The sequence below is a fragment of the Loxodonta africana genome, chromosome 19 (genome assembly GCF_030014295.1).
Source record: "Loxodonta africana isolate mLoxAfr1 chromosome 19, mLoxAfr1.hap2, whole genome shotgun sequence".
Taxonomy (NCBI): domain Eukaryota; kingdom Metazoa; phylum Chordata; class Mammalia; order Proboscidea; family Elephantidae; genus Loxodonta; species Loxodonta africana.
Window position 1 is genome coordinate 45,858,114 of NC_087360.1, and position 20,803 is coordinate 45,878,916.

A 20,803-nucleotide genomic window follows, 5' to 3' on the forward strand; every position below is an offset into this window, starting at 1 on the left:
TGGCATATCTGCTGATAGAATTAATTTTAGAAGAATAAAACATTTAGATTCTAGATATCTAAGACTCTTTGCTAATATTCATTGGATAAACCACAGCAGAACGTCGGGTTTCTGCTGAATAGAAACAAATGCAGTAATCACTTTAATAACACAAGTAAGGTACATCCAGTTATCGTGAATGTTCCCAGTTTTCCTATTTATAAAGTATGAGTGGAATAATTTTGTCAGTTTATCTATATGCTCTATGCATGCATTTCATCCTATTCAAACACAAGAGTTTTGGAGCTGATATCTGCTTTTGCGAGAATACCAATGATACTTCTCCTGTAAGCTCACGTTTTAATCCATTAAAAAATAACTTCAATTTTTATAACTGCTCCAGACATATGTAAAAGGTCCTAAGTTAGAACATAGCTTTTGTTTTTTATGCAGTTCATCATAGCTTTCCATGATGCTAGTTTCAAAATGGAAGGGCAGAACATGTCAATATTGGGGAGCCGGTATGACTATTTGAACTGGTGTCAGAATTTCAGAAACAAAACCAATTCTTTGTTTATGCAGCTCAAAGTAAGAAATTTCCAGAAGAAAGCCCCTAACCATGGAATTTGTTGCACTTTGAATAGATGAGGGGATGGATCTATGTTCATTGTCTCTATCAGTTATCCTGGATACATTTAGAGAAAGAACTCTGAATGGCATGGACTATTTTAGATAGTCTCACCCTGCTATGTCTCATGAGTGTTGAATGAAATTTATGTTGTTGTTGTTGTTAGGTGCCGTCAAGTTGGTTCCGACTTATAAGCGACCCTATGCACAACAGAACGAAACACTGCCCGGTCCTGCGCCATCCTTACGATCTTCGTTATGCTTGAGCTCATTGTTGCAGCCACTGTGTCAATCCACCTCATTGAGGGTCTTCCTCTTTTCCGCTGACCCTGTACTCTGCCAAGCATGATGTCCTTCTCCAGAGACAGATCCCTTCTGACAACATGTCCACAGCATGTAAGACGCAGTCTTGCCATCCTTACCTCTAAGGAGCATTCTGGCCACACTTCTAAGACAGATTTGTTCGTTCTTTTGGCAGTCCATGGTATATTCAATATTCTTCGCCAACACCACAGTTCAAAGGCGTCAACTCTTCTTCGGTCTTCCTTATTCACTGTCCAGCTTTCACAAGCATAGGATGCAATTGAAAATACCATGGCTTGGGTCAGGCGCATCTTAGTCTTCAAGGTGACATCTTTGCTCTTCAACACTTTAAAGAGGTTCTTTGCAGCAGATTTGCCCAATCTGTGTCCTATAGGGTCACTATGAGCTGGAATTGACTCAACAGCAATGGGTTATAGGGTTTATCTACCAATCTATCTATCTGTGTATAGTTAAGGAGAAGTAGAGACGAAAGTATCTGATGAGGTGGAAGACGACAGGGTCAACAGGATATAGTAAACATGTTCTGATTTCTGATTTGGGGACAATGGGGCTGTGAGATATCCCCAGCCTAAGAGACAGCATAAAGAATTCTAAGAATTGAAAAATGGAACAGGTCATACTGAAATCACCTGGTCATTTCTTCTTGTCTTTTCTGCCCAAGGTTCCCTCCCCCTCATTCCTTTCTTTCTATACAAATGGAAAGCCTACTGTCCCTGCTCTGAGAAGGAAAGAAAAAAATCTCTTAATTTTAGTTTCCATCAGACTTGGCAAATTTGCCAGACAAGGCGGGAAAAACGTTGGCTAAGGATTCAAAACAACAGAACAGAAGCCTAAAGTTCATCTAAGCCTCGCCCTGTAGCGCTCAGCAAACATGAGCAGCAGGTGGAGCAATGGCGGCATCTGTGCCTGCAGCCTTCTTTAAGCTGAATGAGTCTGGAATGGCCTTGAGCCCTCAAGAGAGATCTGTTGCTGTGGTGTCTGTTCGGACTCATAGCCACCCTACAAGACAGACTACAACTGCCCCATAGGGTTTCCAAGGCTTTACGGGGGCAGACTGCTACATGTTTTTCCCACAGAGTGGCTGGTGGGTTCAAACGCCTGACCTTTAGGTTAGCAGCGGAGCACATTAACCTCTGCACCCTCAGGATTCCTTCTCAAGAGAGAAGGAGGGGAGAAAACTACAAAGGACTCCTCCTGACCTAGACAACAGTTGGAACAGGGTTGGGAAAAGGGAGACAAGAAGGAAAGGTCCCGGTTCCCACCCCTGAACCAGAGAGCTGCTTAGATGTTAAATATTTTATTTCTTGGCAGATTTCAATCACCAAAATATGCTTTTGCTTAAAGATTCAACAAGATGAAAAATGGGGGATAAGTTTGAAGCTACTACCTGTTTGAACACCATCCAACTAGACTACTCTCCTCTTTTTTGCAGATTAGGAAACTGAGGACCAGAGATGGACAGTGATGTTACCCACTCGTCTCCTTACTGAGCAGGCATGAGACACACTGGGGGAAGCCCTCCTCTAAGACTTACCCAGAAGACGCAGCTCTGTACACAACACAACCAGCCGCAGCTGCTGGGTTCGCCCTCAACCACTGGGTACCTCTCAGCGGACAGGTCACTAATTCGGATATCTAACATCCCCCTGCCAAAGGGCTTTGTTCTTAAGAACTCTTAGGGTAGAAGATTTTAAACCCAGCTGTCACAACAGAAGAATAAAGATACTGATTAGTCCACAGTGACTCTGCAAGAACCTTTGAGACAAAAAAATTTGCCCTTACTAGGGTGCAATTAGGAGGCTCTTTCTTCTAAGGTCACTTTTTAAATCAAGACTTTGAACTTATCCTGTTTGATCCTCCTCTCTCTGCGCAGACCCCCACAGCGTATAGGATAAAGTCCAATCTTCCTCAAAGCGTGGCATGGGGGAGGCATGTGGGCTTTGGAACCAAACAAGCTTAGGTCAATATTCCAACTCAGTCATAATCCCAGATCTTGCATCAGTTATTTAGTCTCTCTGAGTCTCTGTTTGCTCAGATAAAAAAATGGAAGAGAACCCAATAGGGTTGTGAGGATTAGAAATCACCTGGCATAAAAAACAAACAGTTGCCAGTAGGGTCTATTCCAACTCACGGCGACCCCATGTGTGTCAGGGTAGAACTGTGCTCCACAGGGTTTTCAGTGGCTAGCTTTTCAGATGTAGATTGCCAAGCCTTTCTTCTGAGGTGACTTGGGGTGGACTCAAGCTTCCAATCTTTCCATTAGCAGCCAAGCACTTAGCCATCTGTGCCACCCAGGGACTCCCACTTGTTGTTAGTTGTCATTGAGTCAATTCTGACTCATGCCGAATTGGCATATGGGGCTCAAAAACGCAGTAGTTCTCAAAGTATAGTCTGGAGACCATTGGGGATCCCTGAGGCCCTTCTAGGGGATCTATGACAAAACCATTTTTGTAATAATACTAGCATGTTGTTTTGCTTTTTTTTCACTCTCATTCTCTCACGAGTATATAGTGGAGTCTTCCAAAGGCTACTTAACAACAGACTGAGTGCAGAGACAGCTATGAGAATACAGTCATTTTCTATTAAGCCAGGCCTGAAAGAGATTCAAAAAATATAAAACAATGCTATGCTTCTCACTATTATTTTTAACGCAAATACAGTTGATTTTTTTTAAATAGAAATGTTATTTATGTTAATATGCAATGGGCACAGAATTGTTATTTTTAAATTTTAATTTCTAGTATGGTAAATATCGATAGATATAATTCACATTAATTAAAGCTCTTTGGAGTCCTCAATAATTTGTAACAGTGTACAGAGGGGCCTGGAACCAGGAAGTCTGAGAATAATCGCAATAAAGACAATCTATTATCACAGAGTTACTCAGTGCCCCTCCATGATCGCCCCAGCAATCCTCCACTAGACTCAGCTGCCCACCACCCACTAAAAATAACCCACTGCCGTCGAGTCGATTCCAACTCATAGTGACCCTAAAGGACAAAGCAGAACTGCCCCATAGAGTTTCCAAGGAGTGCCTGGCGGATTTGAACTGCCCAAGAGGGATCATCTGTTGTTGGTCAGTCACTCCCTGGAAATGACTAGATAAGCCCCTTAGACTAGTGGTTCTCACAGTGCAGCACCAGGACCGACAGCATCAGCATCATCAGGGAGTTTGTTAGAAACGCAAATACTTCGGCCCCACTAAGACCCCACTGTGCAGGTGGGGCCCAGTAGTCTGTGTTTCCACAAGCTCTGTGGGTGATCGTGATGCATGTTGGAGCTTGAGGATCACTGGGCTAGAGAGTCACAAAAATTGACTGAGAGACACAGAACATTGGCTATCAAAGCTGGGAGGGGGCTCTGGAGCAGTAAATATACAAATAACCTGGCAGACCTTGTTAAAATGCTGATTCTTGTTTGGTAGATCTCGAAGGGGGCCTTCAGTCTGCGTTTCTTACATTCTCCCAGGTGATGTCGAGGCGGCTGGCCCCTAGACCACAACTAAAATAGTGAAGTCATGCAGTTTAGCAGCTCTTGAACTTCACTAAATTAAGGCTCTGATCAAAGTTATGAACTCTTTCCTGAAAAACTGCATGCATACACTAAATTTGATGGGCAATTTCCAGATGTTCACAGACCTCCTGAAACCCAACTTAAGGATCCCAAAGTCTTCAGGAACATTCTTTCGCATTTCTCGTGATAGCTACTCCTGTCCTTGTATAGCAGACATCTCCTTAAGCAAGTTTTATATGCATTTTCAGCCTTCTGTTGTCCCAGACTGGAATGATCTTCCCTCTCATATCCATCCACCCAAATCCTACTCATCCTCCCGGTCAAATGTCCTTTCCTTTGGTAAATATTAATGGTGGTTTCTTCCAGGCTCCCACATTGTACTTTCATGACCAGTCCTTTAGGCTGCCTTATTCTCTAGTTATTTGTTACCTTCCAGTCTCCCCAAGATTTTTAATCCTTAGAGGTCATACTCATCTCTATATCCCCTACAGAAGCTAGTGCATAACAGAAGGTTATGTACTAGTTAAGTGTTTGCTAAATGAATTAATGAATATTAATTCTTCACAAGTCATACTAGTCAAAACAATTCCTAACATTTAGACATATTTGTAATGGTCAACTCCCTACCCTAATTACGAGGCATCTCTGTTTTTAGCATATAAGGTTTTCTTATGATATTAAATTCAAAACGATGAGGAAGAGAAAAAAGGAAAGAGGAAGTGGTCGAGAAGAAAGTGGGCATGCGACCCCATGCCCTCCCCCTGTATTCTCCAAATGGTGCAGCGCAGCCTTCGGGGCCAGAGGGAAGCCTGCTTAATCTCCACTCAGAGAAGGGGGATCTAGATTAGGGGAGAACGCAGAAAGGTGAGAAGTGATTATGTAACACAAGGCCTTCAAAGTGATAGAAGGACCCGGTGGGGCAGAGTCCTCTGGGGAGAGGAAGCCCTGGGCACGCAGGGGGTATGAGAGGGGGCTGAACTTTGAGGAGTAGGAGCTGAAATAGAGATGGATGACAAAGGGTCAGAAGAGGAGATGAGAGGGGCCCAAGGACCAGCCTCACAAATTTTCTTAGGGCTCTGTTCCCTCCCTAGTTTCCAAAAGACACAGAAGATGCCACCTAAGGACCTATGTTGTTATTAGCTGTTGTCCAGTTGGGCCCCGATGCATGGCGACCCCATGCACAACAGGCCAAAATGCAGCCCAGTCCTAATGCCATCCTCATAACTGGTTACAGACCAGACCGCTGTGATCCATAGGGTTTTCACTGGCTGATTTTTAGAAGTAGATCACCAGGCCTTTCTTCGTAGCCTGTCTTAGTCTGGAAGCTGCACTGAAACCTGCTCAGCATCACAGCAACACACGTCTCTAGTGATAGCCAGACAGGTGGTGGCTGCCTATGAGGTAAGCTGGCTAGAATTGAACCCAGGTTCTCTTCATGGAAAGCAAGAATTCTATCGCTGAACCGCCACTGTCCCCCCAAAGCCCTAAAACAACACTTTATTTCTCTCCCCACTGCCAGATGCTTCACTAGTTAGAGACATACATGTGTGAAGCAATCGTTCTGGGAAAGGATGACAATCAGTGAATCACATCTCAAAATGGGATTCTGACTTCTAGTCCAGTTGAAGTAATTTTCACAGGGCCATTCATGACTGGGTGATGAACTCAGAATGATTCTCTACTGCTCTTGACATCAAGTACAAATTGGGCTCACTTTCAAGCCCTGGCACAGGGACCCTAAGCACACCCCACCTGCCTGGGTCCTACTCAAAGAGGCCAGCTTCTTGGAGTCCCCACCCTTCCCACACCCTGTTCCCACCTGCCCACCATCCTTCTGTTCCCTTCCACCCACCATCCTTCTGTTCCCTCCCACCAGGAACACTGACCCTATCCCTTCACTCATTCAATCACTGCCAGCCCTCAAGCTCAAGACCACTTCAAACTAATTGGAGACATTTTGATTCAATTAAGCTGAGGGAAGCACACAGCTTCCTACAAACCAGGCTGTGGCAGGACAGGGCCCTGGCCTTAATTTGGGAGGTGAGTTGTTGAGCTTCTTTTCATAATGCTGCTGGGGGCTTTTGGTGTCTTACTGACTGATCCAGGTTACTGCCTGCATCAAAAAGTTACTCTTACACAGGTGCCATCTTACATACTAAAATAATTGTTAGAGGAAAGTCGCTGGTTGAAGCTGTGATGGTTGTGATACTCACTAGTCCTGGTGCCTCCTGAGCAGAGAAGGGCAGGGCTAAGGCTAAGGTAGGTGAGAAATGTGGGAGATGCTCCCATGCTCTTCATTAATTAACCTAACCCATTTGTCTCGTTTTGGAGAGTTAAGGAAACATCTTCTATTCTTTCTGAAATTACCCAGTTGTAGCTGGACACTGGGGCCCAGAGTAGCAGGCAGCTGCAGGGGCACCAAGGCCAGGTGAAGTTGGTCCCAGCGTTGAGTTCACAACTGTGTTCTCAGTGAATCCCAGTAAAAAGTGGCAGCAATTCCCATCACACATATCACCCAGGGCCAGGGGGCATCTTTGAAAAGCACCTTCGGCTTGGTGGCATGTGGGCTGATACTGAGGGGACCTGGTGCTCTCTGCAAAAACAAACCTTACTTTTCAGTAACCAGAGATACTAGGTCCCAGGTGAGAGGACAGGAGTTCTCACCAACAAGAGAGGCAGGGCTTCACTAGCCTCTCAGTCAAGGACATTCTGTGGAAATCAAGAGGGCAGGGCTCCAGACCAGCTCTTAGTCTTCCACTCCACAGCTTAGGAGAAGCAGGAAAATCCAGGGCACCCCCACCCCACCCCAAGCACACACACAGAAACGTACCAATACCTGTAAAGGACCAATTGAGATGTGAAACCAGTTCTGGCTGAGCCAATTTGCAAAATCATTTCTGACACACGGCACAGAAAATTAAAGCAGAAAGAGACAAGTAAAACAAAGAGGGAGGACAGACAGAAAGGGAACAAAAAAATAACACTGCTGGTATGCTTGCTCCCACGCGCACAAACTTACTGGTTGTTGGAAGTAGACCTGGTAATCAAAAAGAGGATTGGCTTTGATCGTCTCCATTAGGGTCACATCAGGATTCATCGGCTTGAAGGGAGTATTCAGACTGGCCACTGCCCTAGAAAAAAAAAAAAAAAAGGGAATAGAAGGTACTAAAATACAGTATACTCTGTAAGAACAGGCTACAAGAAAAAGAAGGGACCTTACATGCTGAAACTGAAGCTCAGCAAGGGAAAAGTATATTAGAAAAAGCTAAACCACAGCCTCTTTTTGGGAGCAAAATCTCTGTTATGAGTTGATTTGTGTCTTCCAAAAAGATACATTTAAGCCCTAAGCCCCTGGTATTTATAAATGTGACCTTGTTTGGAAATAGCATCTTTGCAGATGTAATTAGTTAAAAAAGCTCACACTGGAGTAGGACAGACTCTAATCCAATATGACTGGTGTTCTTATGAAAAGAGAAGAAACAGAGACACGCTAGGAAGAACTCCACGTGACCATGGAGGCCGAGATTGCAGTGAATCATCTACAGGCCAAGGGACACTCAGGGCTACCGGAAGCTGGAAAAGGCAAGGAGGGGTCCTTCCTAGAGCCTTCACAGACAGCATCGCCCTTCCAGCGCCTTCATTTTGGATTTCTAGTCTCCAGAACTGAGACAATAAATCTCTCTTATTTTAAACCACCCAGTGTGTGATATTTGTTGTGGCAGCCCTAGGAAACCAGTACAATCTCCAAGTGACTGACAGAGAAAGGCTGTAAAAGGGTACTGTTGCCAAACAGGTCAGCAGGTCTTAAATTAAACAGGTGAGCGACACCTACAACTTGTCTCAGCAAAAAGCCAAAACCAAAGATTAAAGGAAATGCTCCACAGAAAGGCGGGCTTTTTTCCCTCCTCGTTATTGGGCTAGAAATGTGAAGATCCATGTTGTCAACAACGTTCATAAATAACAGCTTTGCCAGAAATGCTGTGTCCCACCTCTCTACAACCTGGAGGGAGGTCTCGGCTTCCTCCCTCCAACCTAACAGTGCAGTAATACACTGCCTTGCTGGCGGCGGTTGGAGGAGGGGCAACCACTATGAGAAGTAATGATGGACATGATGAGAATGCCAAGAATAAGAGAGGTTTGAAACCAGAGCATGTTTCGTTGTTTGGATCTGATGTTATTCTGGGCAAAACTTCATCTGATACTACAAAGTGGTGTGGGTGATCTCTGGCCCCACTTTGCTCATCTTAATTTTTAAAAAATTTCTCACAGGTGCTTCCTTGAAGGTAGTGACCATGTGCTTGTTGCCATATTTCCTTTTGCTCGCTTCAAGACACATCTAACACAGTCCGAGAGAGTAACTTTCCAGTAAACCCTAGACTTAAGAACCGAGCTCTTTATTTCCACTCTGAATGAAAGACAGCACGGAGAGAAGCCAGACAGAAGCCAGAGAGATCAGAACAACTGTGTGAAAACTTTAAAAAGTATCTCAGGAAACATTCAGTTAATTTTATTCTTTGATACGGTCCCACCATTTGGGCTGGGGTTGAAGCTGAACAAACTCCTCTGGTGGTTCCATTCCCATAAACATACTCAAATTAAAAAACAAAAAAACTTGGTTAGTTAGGGAAATGCGGATGGCTGCTAAGGGTGATGTTTGTTTACTTTTTTAAGATCTGACCAAGGTAAGCCTGATGGGCTTTAACTTTAGCTTGCTGGCTTCACTGGGGTGTAGCCACAAAGCTTGTCCAACTCTGGCTCAAAACCAGCTCCTTCTGGTGCCTTGAAATGTAATGATATCATAATGATTATGATTGACATGGGAGTGATGCTGAAATGCCATTCTAGTCTCACATTTGCACAGCCTTCTGAAGGTGGTAACCAAAGCCTGGAGCCCTGGCAGCACAGTGGTTAAGAGCTTGGATGCTAACCAAAAGATCAGCAGTTCGAATCCACCAGCCGCTCCTTGAAAACCCTGTGGGGCAGTTCTACTCTTTCCTATAGGGTCGCTGAGTTGGTAATCGACTCGATGGCAATGGGCTTTTTTTTTTTTGTTTTAATCAAAGCCTAGGAGTCCCTGAGTAGTGCAAATGGTTAAATGCTCAGCTACTAACCAAAAGGTTGGCGGATTGAATCCACCCAAAGGCCCCTTGGAAGACAGACTTAGCAATCTACTTCTCAAAGGTCATAGCCTTGAAAACCCTATGGAGTGCAGTTCTACTCTGACACACATGGGGTCACCATGAATTGGAGCTGACTCAACAGCAACTAGATTTTTGTTTTGTTTTGTTTTTTAACTAAACCTAAGAGGTGAAACGATTTGTCACACAGTCAGTTCACATCAGAATTAAAGGCCAGATTTCCAGACTCCCAGTGCAGGGCTAAAGTCTTTCTTGGTGCTTGATTCTATGAATCTATCACCCCTGCTGTTTTACCTAGGCCCCCTCAAAGTCAACCACCATTCTCTTGTGTTCCCACTGGCTACTCAGGCTCCTACTTGTCCCACTACTATCGGGACAGCCTTGCTTCCTAAGACATTAGCTCATTAAATTCTCCTTGTTAATGTGTCAATGGGCACTAAAGAACTAACGTGTTACCTTCCTAGATAAGCTATTTGAGTTGAGGGAGTTTTCTGCAAGTTAAAGGCATCTGAAACAATTCTAATGAGTTTCTAGGCCTCTGCTCCCAGTTTAGTCTTATCCAAACTAATTTGCTGCTCCTGGCCTAATTACCTCACTCTCTCAGGGAAGAAGAGAGCTAAGTACCACACCAGCAGGCCTCCCCAGTCGTGGCCAATGAACACTGCTTGAGAGATACCCTGGGGAAAAACAAAGAAGGGGGCCACATGAGGGCAGGTTTCTGGCCTGTAGTGCTGAGACCCTGAGGCCTCTTGCTCCCACTAGGCTTCTCCCTCAGCAGCAATCCTTTCATTCACTTCCTAGGGTTCCCTTTGCCCACCCCACAGGAGCGATTCCACAGTCCACTCTCTTCAAGCCTCCTTTCCCACACAACACGGGCCCCACACATACTCTAAACGAATGACGTCTCTAATTTTCCTAAGAGACTGAGGCCACTGGCCATGAGCTCTCTCTCCCCATCTACCCTCCCTCAAATCAGAATTCGCTTTGATTCTGTCTTTTTCTCTCTTCTGTCTTGAAGTATGTGTTACCTCCTCATATTCCATGTGTTATGGATTGAACTGTGTCCCCCCCAAAATATGGGTTGTAAACCCTAACCCCTAAACCTGTGGTTATAATCCCATTTGGAAGTGGGTTTCTTTGTAATGTCAGTGATGCAGTATTGTGTAGGATGTGTCTTAAATCAATCTCTTTTGAGATATAGAAGTGCAGATTCGGCAAGCAAGCAAGCACAAACGGATGGGAAGATATGCACTGAGGAACCCAGGAACAGAGGCTGGAAATGCAAGGACTTTCCTCCAAACCCGACAACAAGAGAAAGCCTTCCTCTAGAGCTGGCATCCTGAATTCCAACTTCTAGCCTCCTTAACTATGAGAAAATCAATTTCTGTTCATTAAAGCCACCCACCTATACTATTTCTATTATAGCAACACTAGATAACTAAGACATCGTGTTAATCTTTCTTTAAGTGATTATGATTCTACCCCCCTCCACTCTTTTCGAAGTTTCCTGCCTTCATAAAAGCATCGTTAATCTCTCCCTTTCTACCTGTACCTTCCTTTCTGCTGCTGCTAGCAATGACAACAGCTCGCTTTTATTGAGCACCTACTATATCCCAGGCACTGTGCTAAGTGTTTACATCCATTATCTGGAATACTTTCAGTAACCTTCCAATACTCATTTTATAAGTAAGGCAGACTCACAGTGGTTAGGCGATTTGCCCAAGGTCACACAGATGGTAAGCGCTGGAGCCACAGCTCAGACCCAGGTCTCTGAAACCTAAACCTGGGCTCTCTCCTTTTCCCCACACTGCATCCATTCAACCACATAAGGGTCTTTCAGATCTCCCCAGCTTCTTCACCGTCTTGAAATGTGGTTCCTTGCCTCAGCTCCTTGCATACTTCTGTCTCCTTTGTCTTGTCAAACTTCCCATCATGGTCTGTACCAGGTGCCTCCTAGCTATCTTCCTAAGTACCTATAGCTTGGCTTCTTCCCTGCCACCCCTTTTAAAGGTTATTAATCACCAGCGATAGTTTTTTCTCAGTCCTCACCTTTCTGACTGCTTTGCAGCATTGGGCCCTTCCTTTCAAACTTCCTTCCCGTGGCTTCTCTGGCCCTATACTCTCCAGATTCTTCTGACTTCACTAAGTCCCTGCCCTCCTGTACCTCTTAAAAGGTAGTACTGCACATCACAGCCCTCATGATCCTGTGCCTTTACAAACACTGTCCTTGGAGCAATCATCTATTCCAATGGCTTCAACTACCATCTTCAGGTGGAAGATGAGCCCTAATCTGAAGTTTGCCCCACTCTTCCCTATGCGTCCCATGAATGACACATCTGGCCAGCAACCACAGAGTCTCTCTCTGTCAACAACTGGAATAAGGGGCTGTTCTCAGCCAGCTAAAGTGTTTTAGATAAAAAGTCATACAGAGTTACAGCTGGGGCAGCCACGCTGGGCCATGTCCTCTTAGATGTCCCCATCACACCCCAAACCAATTCCATGACACTGAGAACCTGCAGAGGGCAGGGACCATAACATCTTCACCTCATCTTCTACAATTGCTGGCATAGTGCCTTACTGTGGAACTAAAGCTCACTAATCATCTCAGAATCTTCTCTCAACTCCCACATCTAATTAGCAGGCACTAACTCCTGCTTCTTTGTGAGTCTCTTTTACCTATCCCTCTACTGTCACTGTTCTTCTCCCCTTCAGGCCATTCTGCAGTGTTTTCATTCTGACTTCGAGACCTAATTTGGGGAGGTGGAGGGTGCTACAGAGGTGAAATTTCCGGAATAGTGTGTGTACTTAAAAATGCATATTCTCCAATCATCACTGCTTGATTTGTTTCATTTGTCACGTTTGATTTTGACATTCCAAATAACATTAAATCAAGGCATTAGATTTAGCAAAAGGGATATAAGTTTTGAAAGGTTATGAAACATTAGCCAACAGCAAATGCATAGAGATCACAGAGTTTACTACTGGTCACCAGGGGAGGGAGGGCGGGGAAAGAGGGAATTATTACCTAGGAAGCACCAAATGTCTGTTTATAGTGCTGGAAAACTGGCAATAAATATTGATGATGGTTGCCCATGATTGATGTAATTGGTCTCACTGTACACGTGAAAAATGAATTGGCGAATGTCGTGTTACCTACATTTTTAAAACAATTTTTAAAAATTATAGCCTATAGGATATATTCCAAATTTCTCTTCCTGATATGCAAGGCTCTCCACCCTGGCTCAAAGTCGGCAAAGGCATCTACTGCTATTCCCTGGAACATGCTCTTCATTAAAAAGTTTGACAAACAACAAAAACCTGCTCTCCACCACTCCTTGCTCTTTGCTGTCTTCTGCTGCTGTAATTCCTGTAACTCCTCCCACCAACCACACCACAGCCCCCCCGCCCCACCCTCTCCCAGTGAGCCTTGCCCTGCCCTTGCTACCTCTCCCCTAGGTCTCTCCCAGTTGATGCCTTCAAAGAAGGTTTATATCTTTTCCTTAATTACCCATGCCCAAGTAAAATTCTCCCAAGAGATCAGTTCACAATTGGGAATTACTTACCAACTTATCCAAGAAGGTTATCATCTCCTAAGAAAGAAAAGAAAAATTGGAACTTAAATCCACACCGTCAGATATGTCTAGATCAGAGAGACTGTGTTTGCCTTCAATCGGTTCACTAGCCTCTGAGTCATCACCCTTTGCTTCCAGCATCCTCTGACTAACCAGGCTGACTTCAAACATGCACGGGGAAGTATTTAGTATGTGTTGGTTTGCATCTCTAGGTGGGCGATATTCACTGGAAGATTTTAAGCTCCTCTAGGACAGTAATCATGGCTTCTTCTCTAGAGTCCCTGGGTGGTGCAAATAGTTAACATGCTCAGCTTCTAACTGAAAGGCTAAATGTTTAAATCTACCTTGAGGCACCTTGGAAGAAAGGCCTGGCAATCTACTTCCCCAAAATCAACGACTGAAAATCCTAAGGAGCACAGTTCTATTCTGGCACACGTGGGGTTGCCATGAGTCAAAATCAACTCTACTGCAACTGTTCTCCCCCATCCCCCAGCCGCTGGAGGAGGAAAAAGACAACTGCTCTGGAGAGGTTTGCTGCTTGCCTGCCTTTAGTTTCCCCCATACAGATGGCTGCCCCAGGGATGGGCACCTGGCCACACTGGCCAGCAACCACCAAGTGTTGGAGATGTGTGAAGGTGCAGGCAATGAAGGTTATGGAGAATCAGAGCTGGGGCCATATGCAAAATGAGCAAGTAAGGGAATCCTCCTGGGCATAGGCTTGAGGAGGGAACTGCACAGAGTGTGGCAAGAATTAATCTGAGACATGACAAGCCATTTGGCTCCTGCAGGGAAGAAATCACCTCCAATACCGGCTTTCTCTTTTCCAGCCCCACCCTTCTAACTTGGCAAAACTCTCCCTTTTTACATGAGCCAATGTGAGGGGCCTGCATTTGTTACAATGAAAAATGTCTATAAAACTGCATTTATCGACCCCTTGCTATGCAATGAGGAGCCCTGGGGGAGCAGTGGTTAAGCACTCAGCTGCTAACCAACAGGCTGGCAGTTCAAACCCACCAGCCACTCCATGGAAGAAAGATGTGGCAGTCTGCTTCATAAAGATTTACAGCCTTGGAAACCCTACGGGACAGTTCTACTCTGTCTCATAGGGTCACTATGACTTGGAATCGACTCGACAGCTATGGGTTTTTGGTTTTGCTCTGTACCAGGTACTGTGCAATCCACCTCACATCCATTATTTCATTTCACCCTCATAAGGAGCTGTGGGTAAGGAGTGGTACCTCCATGCTGCAGATGAGGAAACTGAATGAGGAAACTGAGGCTTAGATGGGTTAAATCACGTGGCCAGCGTCACACAGCTAGTAGTAGTGGTAGAACTGACACTGATTCCAGGTCAATCTGATTTCAAAAATTCAAATATTCAAAACCTTCTTTTTCACAATGTAGACCAATAAGTTTCTTTTAAAATATTTCTCATTTGTATCCATCCCTCTTTCTACCAACTGAGAATTGTTCATTTGTTTTTTCTTTTCCAGATAAATTCTCTCCTTAGGAGCTAGTGAAATTGCTATTGGCAAGCATTTGAAGACTTAGTAAATAAACGTTTCAGTTCCCTACTGTTTTAGGTGCTTGCCAAAATTAATGGTGATTTTTCAGCACTCTTTGAGATAGGCCTATTTTTGGTTCTACTAAATTAAGCAATGTGATGGGAATTTCAGGAAAACAGGAGCAGGGACAAGTCAAAGTGTTTTCCAACAGCCCTTTTACTCTCTGCCTCAATAACATTAGCTTTCAGATATTACCCGTTTCAGTCTTCTGCTGGGAAAATGTCTTCTGGTGGAAGCCTGACTGATATAGACAACCCTTTTTTGGAAATGGGGAAGACACGGGTTTTCCCCACAACCAGGTGACTGCTTCAAACGGAAAAGGTGCTACAGAGTGTTCTGATGCCTTTTGTTGCCCTCTTCCCTCAACCCGGCCCTAAAAACTGAGGAGTCCCCAACTCTGCCCTGAACACTGAGGACCATGGTAACAGCCTCATTTGGGGAATGATCAGTGGACAAGTTCCTTACTATTCCCCAGCTGCTGTTGTTGGGAGCTGTCGAGTCGATTTTCAACTCACAGCAACTCCACGTAATAGAGTAGAACTGCCCCCAGAGCGTTTTCTAGGCTGTAATCTTTAGGGGAACAGACTGCCAGGTCTTTCTCTCGTGGAGCCAATGGGTGAGTTCAAACCACCAACTTTCTGGTTAGCAGCCGACACTTCACCATTATGCCACCAGGGCTCCTTTATTCCCCGATAGCAGCATTAAAAAATAAAACATGAATGATATGCTCTACTGGTTAAAATGTGCATGATTTATTTTTTTAAGATGGAGGCACATAGATATTCTTGTAACTTACTTCACTATTTGTTATTTACATCTTTCCCCAAAGAAAAGGGAAAAATCACTGGATGGTGTCCAGAGTCTAACCCACTAATGAGAAATTGGGCTGAAGGTTTCTCAGAAATTCCACGGCACATCTAGCAAAGGGGGCAGCACACCTCGGGTTCTCAATAAGAACCTAAGACCCAGCTGCCCATCCAAGGTCAGAGAGAGCCTTGTGGTTCTGGGTCTCCATGGGGTGTTAGGGTGGAGAATTATGTTCCAACTACAGTGAATGCAGAGACCTGGGCCCACCATCAGCTACAGAAACAATTAAAGAGTAACGCGGAAAATGAAATAAATACAGGAACCCCTATATATTCTCCTTTCACGGACATCCAATCGATGATGTCTAAAACTACACTTAGCACTAAAGTCTTATTCACAGTATCTACCCATTCCCTTTTTCTTTATTCTTTTAGTTTTGGAATTCTCAAACTGGCTTCTCAGACCTGACAGATCTCTGGCTGCTATCTGATGAGGCCTCATCTCTGCAGCTTGTTCTCAGTTCTTGGTGTGGGAGCAACTCCATGCATGGTGTTATGGATTGAATTGTGTCTCCCCAAAATATGCATTGGAATACTACCCCCTATATCTGTGGATATAATCTCATTTGGGAATAGGGTTTTCTTTGTTATGTTAATGAGACCCTATCAGTGTAGGGTGTGTCTTAAACCAATCGATTTTGAGATATAAAAACAAATTAGGCACAGAAGCGGGGAAGACAGATACCGCGCCACATGAAGACTGATTGCCAAGGAATAAAGGAACAGAGGCTACAAAGAGGCAAAGACCTTTCCCCAGAGCTGACAGAGAGGTTTCCCCTAGAGTTGGTGCCCTGAATTTGGACTTCTAGCCTCCTAAACTGTGAGAAAATAAATTTCTGTTCTTTAAAGCCACCCACTTGAGGTATTTCTGTTATAGCAGCATTAGGAAACTAACACATGGGATTTTGCTTTTCAGCAACTTTCAGAAGCTGATATAGGCAAAAGTGGAATCAAGGGGTTTTGGGTTGAACTGTGTCCCCTAAAAAGATACATTGAAGTCCTTACCCCTGGTACTTGTGAATGTGACCTTGTTTGGGAAATAGGGTCTCTGAAGATGTTATCAGTTAACACGAGGTCATACCGGAAATAGGGTGGGTCTTAATACAATATGACTGGTAACCAAAACCAAAAACCAAACCCAGTGCCGTCAAGTTGATTCCGACTCATAGCAACCCTGTAGGACAGAGTAGAACTGCCCCATAGAGTTTCCAAGGAGTGCCTGGCGGATTCGAACTGCCAACCCTTTGGTTAGCAGCCATAGCACTTAACCACTACACCATCAGGGTTTCCAAGGTCATCCTTATAAAAACAGAAGAGACAAAGGCACAGAGGGAAGATGGTCATGTGAAGATGGAGGCAGAGACTAGAGGGATGTTGCCACAAGCCAAGGAACACCTAGGGCTACCAGAAGCTGGAAAAGGCAAAGAAGGATCTCCCCCTAGAGCCTCTGGAGGGAGCATGGCTCTACCCATACCCTGAAATCTGACTTCTAGCCTCCAGAACCGTAAGTCAATAAATTTCTGTTGCTTTAAACCTTGGAGTTTATGTAATCTGTTACAGCAGGCCTAAGAAACTAACAAAAAACCAGCTGCCGTTAAGTCGACTCCAACTCATGTCAACCCAACGTGGGTCAGAGTCGAGCTACGCACTACAGGATTTTTGATGGCTAATTTTTTGCAAGTGGATTGCCAAGCCTTTCTTCCAAGGTGTTATTTGGGTGGATCCGAACCTCCACCTTTTTGGTTAGTAGCCTAGTGCGTTAACAGTTTGCACCACCCAGGGATTCCTAGAGAACTGATACCCAATGTTAACGGTTTCAGGAGTGATATAGCCGGCATCTCGTATTGCTCCTGGAGCCATCCAGAATTTCATTTCTAACAAGCAATATCCTTATTCTCCTACTCCCTGGATGATCCCTGATCCTGCGGAAATAGTTTCCAGGAAAAAGGGTCTGGATTCACACACTTTCTCAGGGGCCAACCCACATAACTATTTGTTGAAATAGTTGCTAAGTGTCCTTTGCTGTATGGCCAGGCAAGAGGAGCGTAATTACACCTGGCAGATCACTGGCCCTTCATCCCACAGCAGAGCAGCATTTGCCCATCCATTGCTCTCATCCCAAATACTTCAGTCACCAAAACATAACCCTTTCACATCCATCCATCCAATAAAATTCTACTTGAGTCTATTACATGCAGACACTGGGGATACAGCAATGAACGAAACCGACAAAACCCCTGATCTTAGGGAGCTTTTAATCCAAAAAGAGAAGAGACAGAAGACAGACAGAATATGTCAAAATATTCCCTATCCTTTTCCACCAACTACATTGGTTGCTTCTGTCTGTCTCAGATCTGTCAGGGCAGCTGATGAAAATTCTGAGTTCTCTCCCAGAAAAAATGCAGATGAGAACCTTCGCCTCAACTTGTGCGGGCATTTCCGGGTGTTCATGGACTCTTCAGGTCCATGCACTATAGATTAAGCATCCTTACTTGAATGTAAGCAACTACTCCTTTTCACTTTCCAATTAACCACAGAGGGTCTGGATACGAGTTCTATTTTATTTCCACATCCAACAAACTGAACTCATAATCAGATCTGGAAGCAGTCTTGGATATCGCAAAGCCCAACAATTACGTTTGCACCTGAGAGTGTGGAGACCTGGGAAGATTAAAAGATCAACCTGAGGTCAGACGTAAGGAAAGGGACAACTAGACAAGTTTCCCAACTTTAATGAACTTTAGAAAATATCGTAATTGCTAGTTTCTATTCTGACATTCCTAATTTGGAATCCTAAAACTACAAATCTAGAGTGAATGGGTTTACAGTTTCTTGTTGCCGCTATTAGGTGCTGTCAAGTCAGTTCTGACTTACAGCAACCCTACTTACTACAAAACAAAACACTGCCTGGTCCTGTGTCATCCTCACCATCATTGTTTCAGCCCATTGTTGCCACTGTATCAATTCATCTCGTCAAGGGTCTTCCTCATTTTTGATGACCCTCTACTTTACTAAGTGTCTTAGTCATCTAGTGCTGCTATAACAGAAATACCACAAGTGGATGGCTTTAACAAAGAGAAATTTATTTTTTTCACAGTCTACTAGGCCAGAAGTCCAAATTCAGGGCATCAGCCCCAGAGGAAGGGTTTCTCTGTCAGCTCTGGAGGAAGGTCCTTCTTATCAATCTTCTCCTGGACCAGGAGCTTCTCTGCACAGAAACCCCAGGTCCAAAGGATGTGCTCTGCTCCCAGCACTCCTTTCTTGGTGGTATGAGGTCACCAACTCTCTGCTTGCTTCCCTTTCATCACTTGTAAGATAAAAGGTGGTACTGGCCCACACCCCAGGGAAACTTCCTTTACACTGGATCAGGGATATGACCTGAGCAAGGGTGATACATTCCACCCTAATCCTCTTTAACCACAGGGAGAGATTATGATTTATAACACATATGAAAATCACAAAATAAAGGGAATCATGGCCTAACCAAGTTGACACATATTTTGGGGGGACAAATTTAATCCATGACACCAAGCATGATGTCCTTCTCCAGGGACTGGTCCCTCTTGATAATATGTCCAAAGTATGAGATGAAGTCTCGCCATCTTTGCTTCTAAGAAGCATTCTGGCTGTACTTCTTCCAAGACAGATTTGTTCTTTTTCTGTCAGTCCATGGTATATTCAATATTCTTTGCCAACACCATAACTCAAAGGCATCAATTCCTCTTTGGTCTTCCTTATTCCTTGTCCAGTTTCTACGTGCATATGAGACAACTCAAAATACCATGGCTTGAGTCAGGCACACCTTAGTCCTCAAAGTGACATCTTTGCTTTTTGACACCTTAAAGAGGTCTTTTGCAGCAGATTTGCCCAATGAAATGTGTCATTTGATTCCTTGACTGTCACTTCCATGGGTGTTGATTTTGGATTCAAGTAAAATGAAATCCTTGACAACTTCAATATTTTCTCCATTTATGATGACGTTGCTTATTAGCCCAGTTGTGAGGATTTTTGTTTTTTTTATGTTGAGGTGTAATCCATACTGAGGGCTGTAGTCTTTGATCTTCATTAGTGAATGCTTCAAGTCCTCTTTGCTTTCAGCAAGCAAGGTTGTGTCATCTGCATATTGCAGACTCCCACCAATCCTGATGCCACATTCTTCTTCATATACTTAGCTTTCCGGATTATCTGCTCATACAGATTAAGTAAGTATGGTGAAAGGATGCAACGCTGACACATACCTTTCTTGATTTTAAAACATGCAGTATCCCCTTGCTCTGTTCAAATGACTGTCTCTTGGTCTATGTACAGGTTCCTCATGAGCACATTTAAGTGGTCTTGAATTCACACTCTTTGCAATGTTATTGATAATTTGTTATGAATTTGTTATGTCAAATTCATTTACACAGGTAAACATCTTTCTGGTATTCTCTGCTTTCAGCCAAGATCCATCTGACATCAGCAATGATATTCCTTGTTCTACGTCCTCTTCTGAATTTGGCTTGAATTTCTGGCAGTTCCCTGTCGATGTACTGCTGCAACTGCTTTTGAATGATCTTCAGCAAAATTTTACTTGTGTGTGATATTAACGATATCATTTGGTAATTTCCACACTCTGTTGGATCACCTTTCTTTGGAACAGGCATAAATATGGATCTCTTCCAGTCGATTGGCCAGGTAGCTGTCTACCAAATGTCTTGGCATAGATGAGTGTGCACCTCCAGCACTGCATCCGTTTGCTGAAAAACATCTCAACTGGTATTTTGTCAACTCCTGCAGCCTTGTTTTCTCACCAATGCCTTTGGTGCAGCTTGGACATCTTCCTTCAAAATCATTAACTCTCGATCATATGCTACATCCTGAAATAGCTGAATGTCGATCAAATCTTTTGGTACAGTGACTCTGTGCATTCCTTCCATCTGCCTTTGATGCTTCCTATGTCATTCAATATTTTGCCCATCCCCTCCCCCCAAAAAACCAAACCTGTTGCCATGGAGTTGATTCCGACCTATAGTTCAGCTTTTTTCTTTCATCATTTCTTTCATTCACTTTAGCCACTCTACATTCAAGAGCAAGTTTCAGAGTTTCTTTTGATATCCATTTTGGTCTTCTCTTTCTTTTCTGTGTTTTTAATGACCTTTTGCATATGAAGCAACTGAAAATACCCTGGCTTGGGCATATATGAAGTCCTTGATGTCATCCCACAACTCTTCTTGTCTTCG

The 20,803-nt window shown here is 44.0% G+C and overlaps 1 protein-coding gene across 4 annotated transcripts in view; it reads right to left on the minus strand.

The window, feature by feature from the left end:
* Positions 1-20,803, minus strand: part of EPHX2 (epoxide hydrolase 2) — a 76,444-nt gene that overhangs the window by 21,459 nt on the left and 34,182 nt on the right. For 2 of the 4 annotated variants that reach the window (XM_003412363.4, XM_064272655.1), the window contains exons 10-12: positions 13,145-13,171; positions 10,173-10,258; positions 7,463-7,574 (exon numbers count right to left, since the gene is read on the minus strand). In XM_003412363.4, the coding sequence (XP_003412411.1) occupies positions 7,463-7,574; positions 10,173-10,258; positions 13,145-13,171 (225 nt within the window). Of the gene's footprint in view, positions 1-5,586; positions 6,801-7,454; positions 7,575-10,172; positions 10,259-13,144; positions 13,172-20,803 lie in introns of those variants that run through there. The other 2 variants (XM_064272657.1, XR_010318626.1) reach the window with 2 other exon arrangements.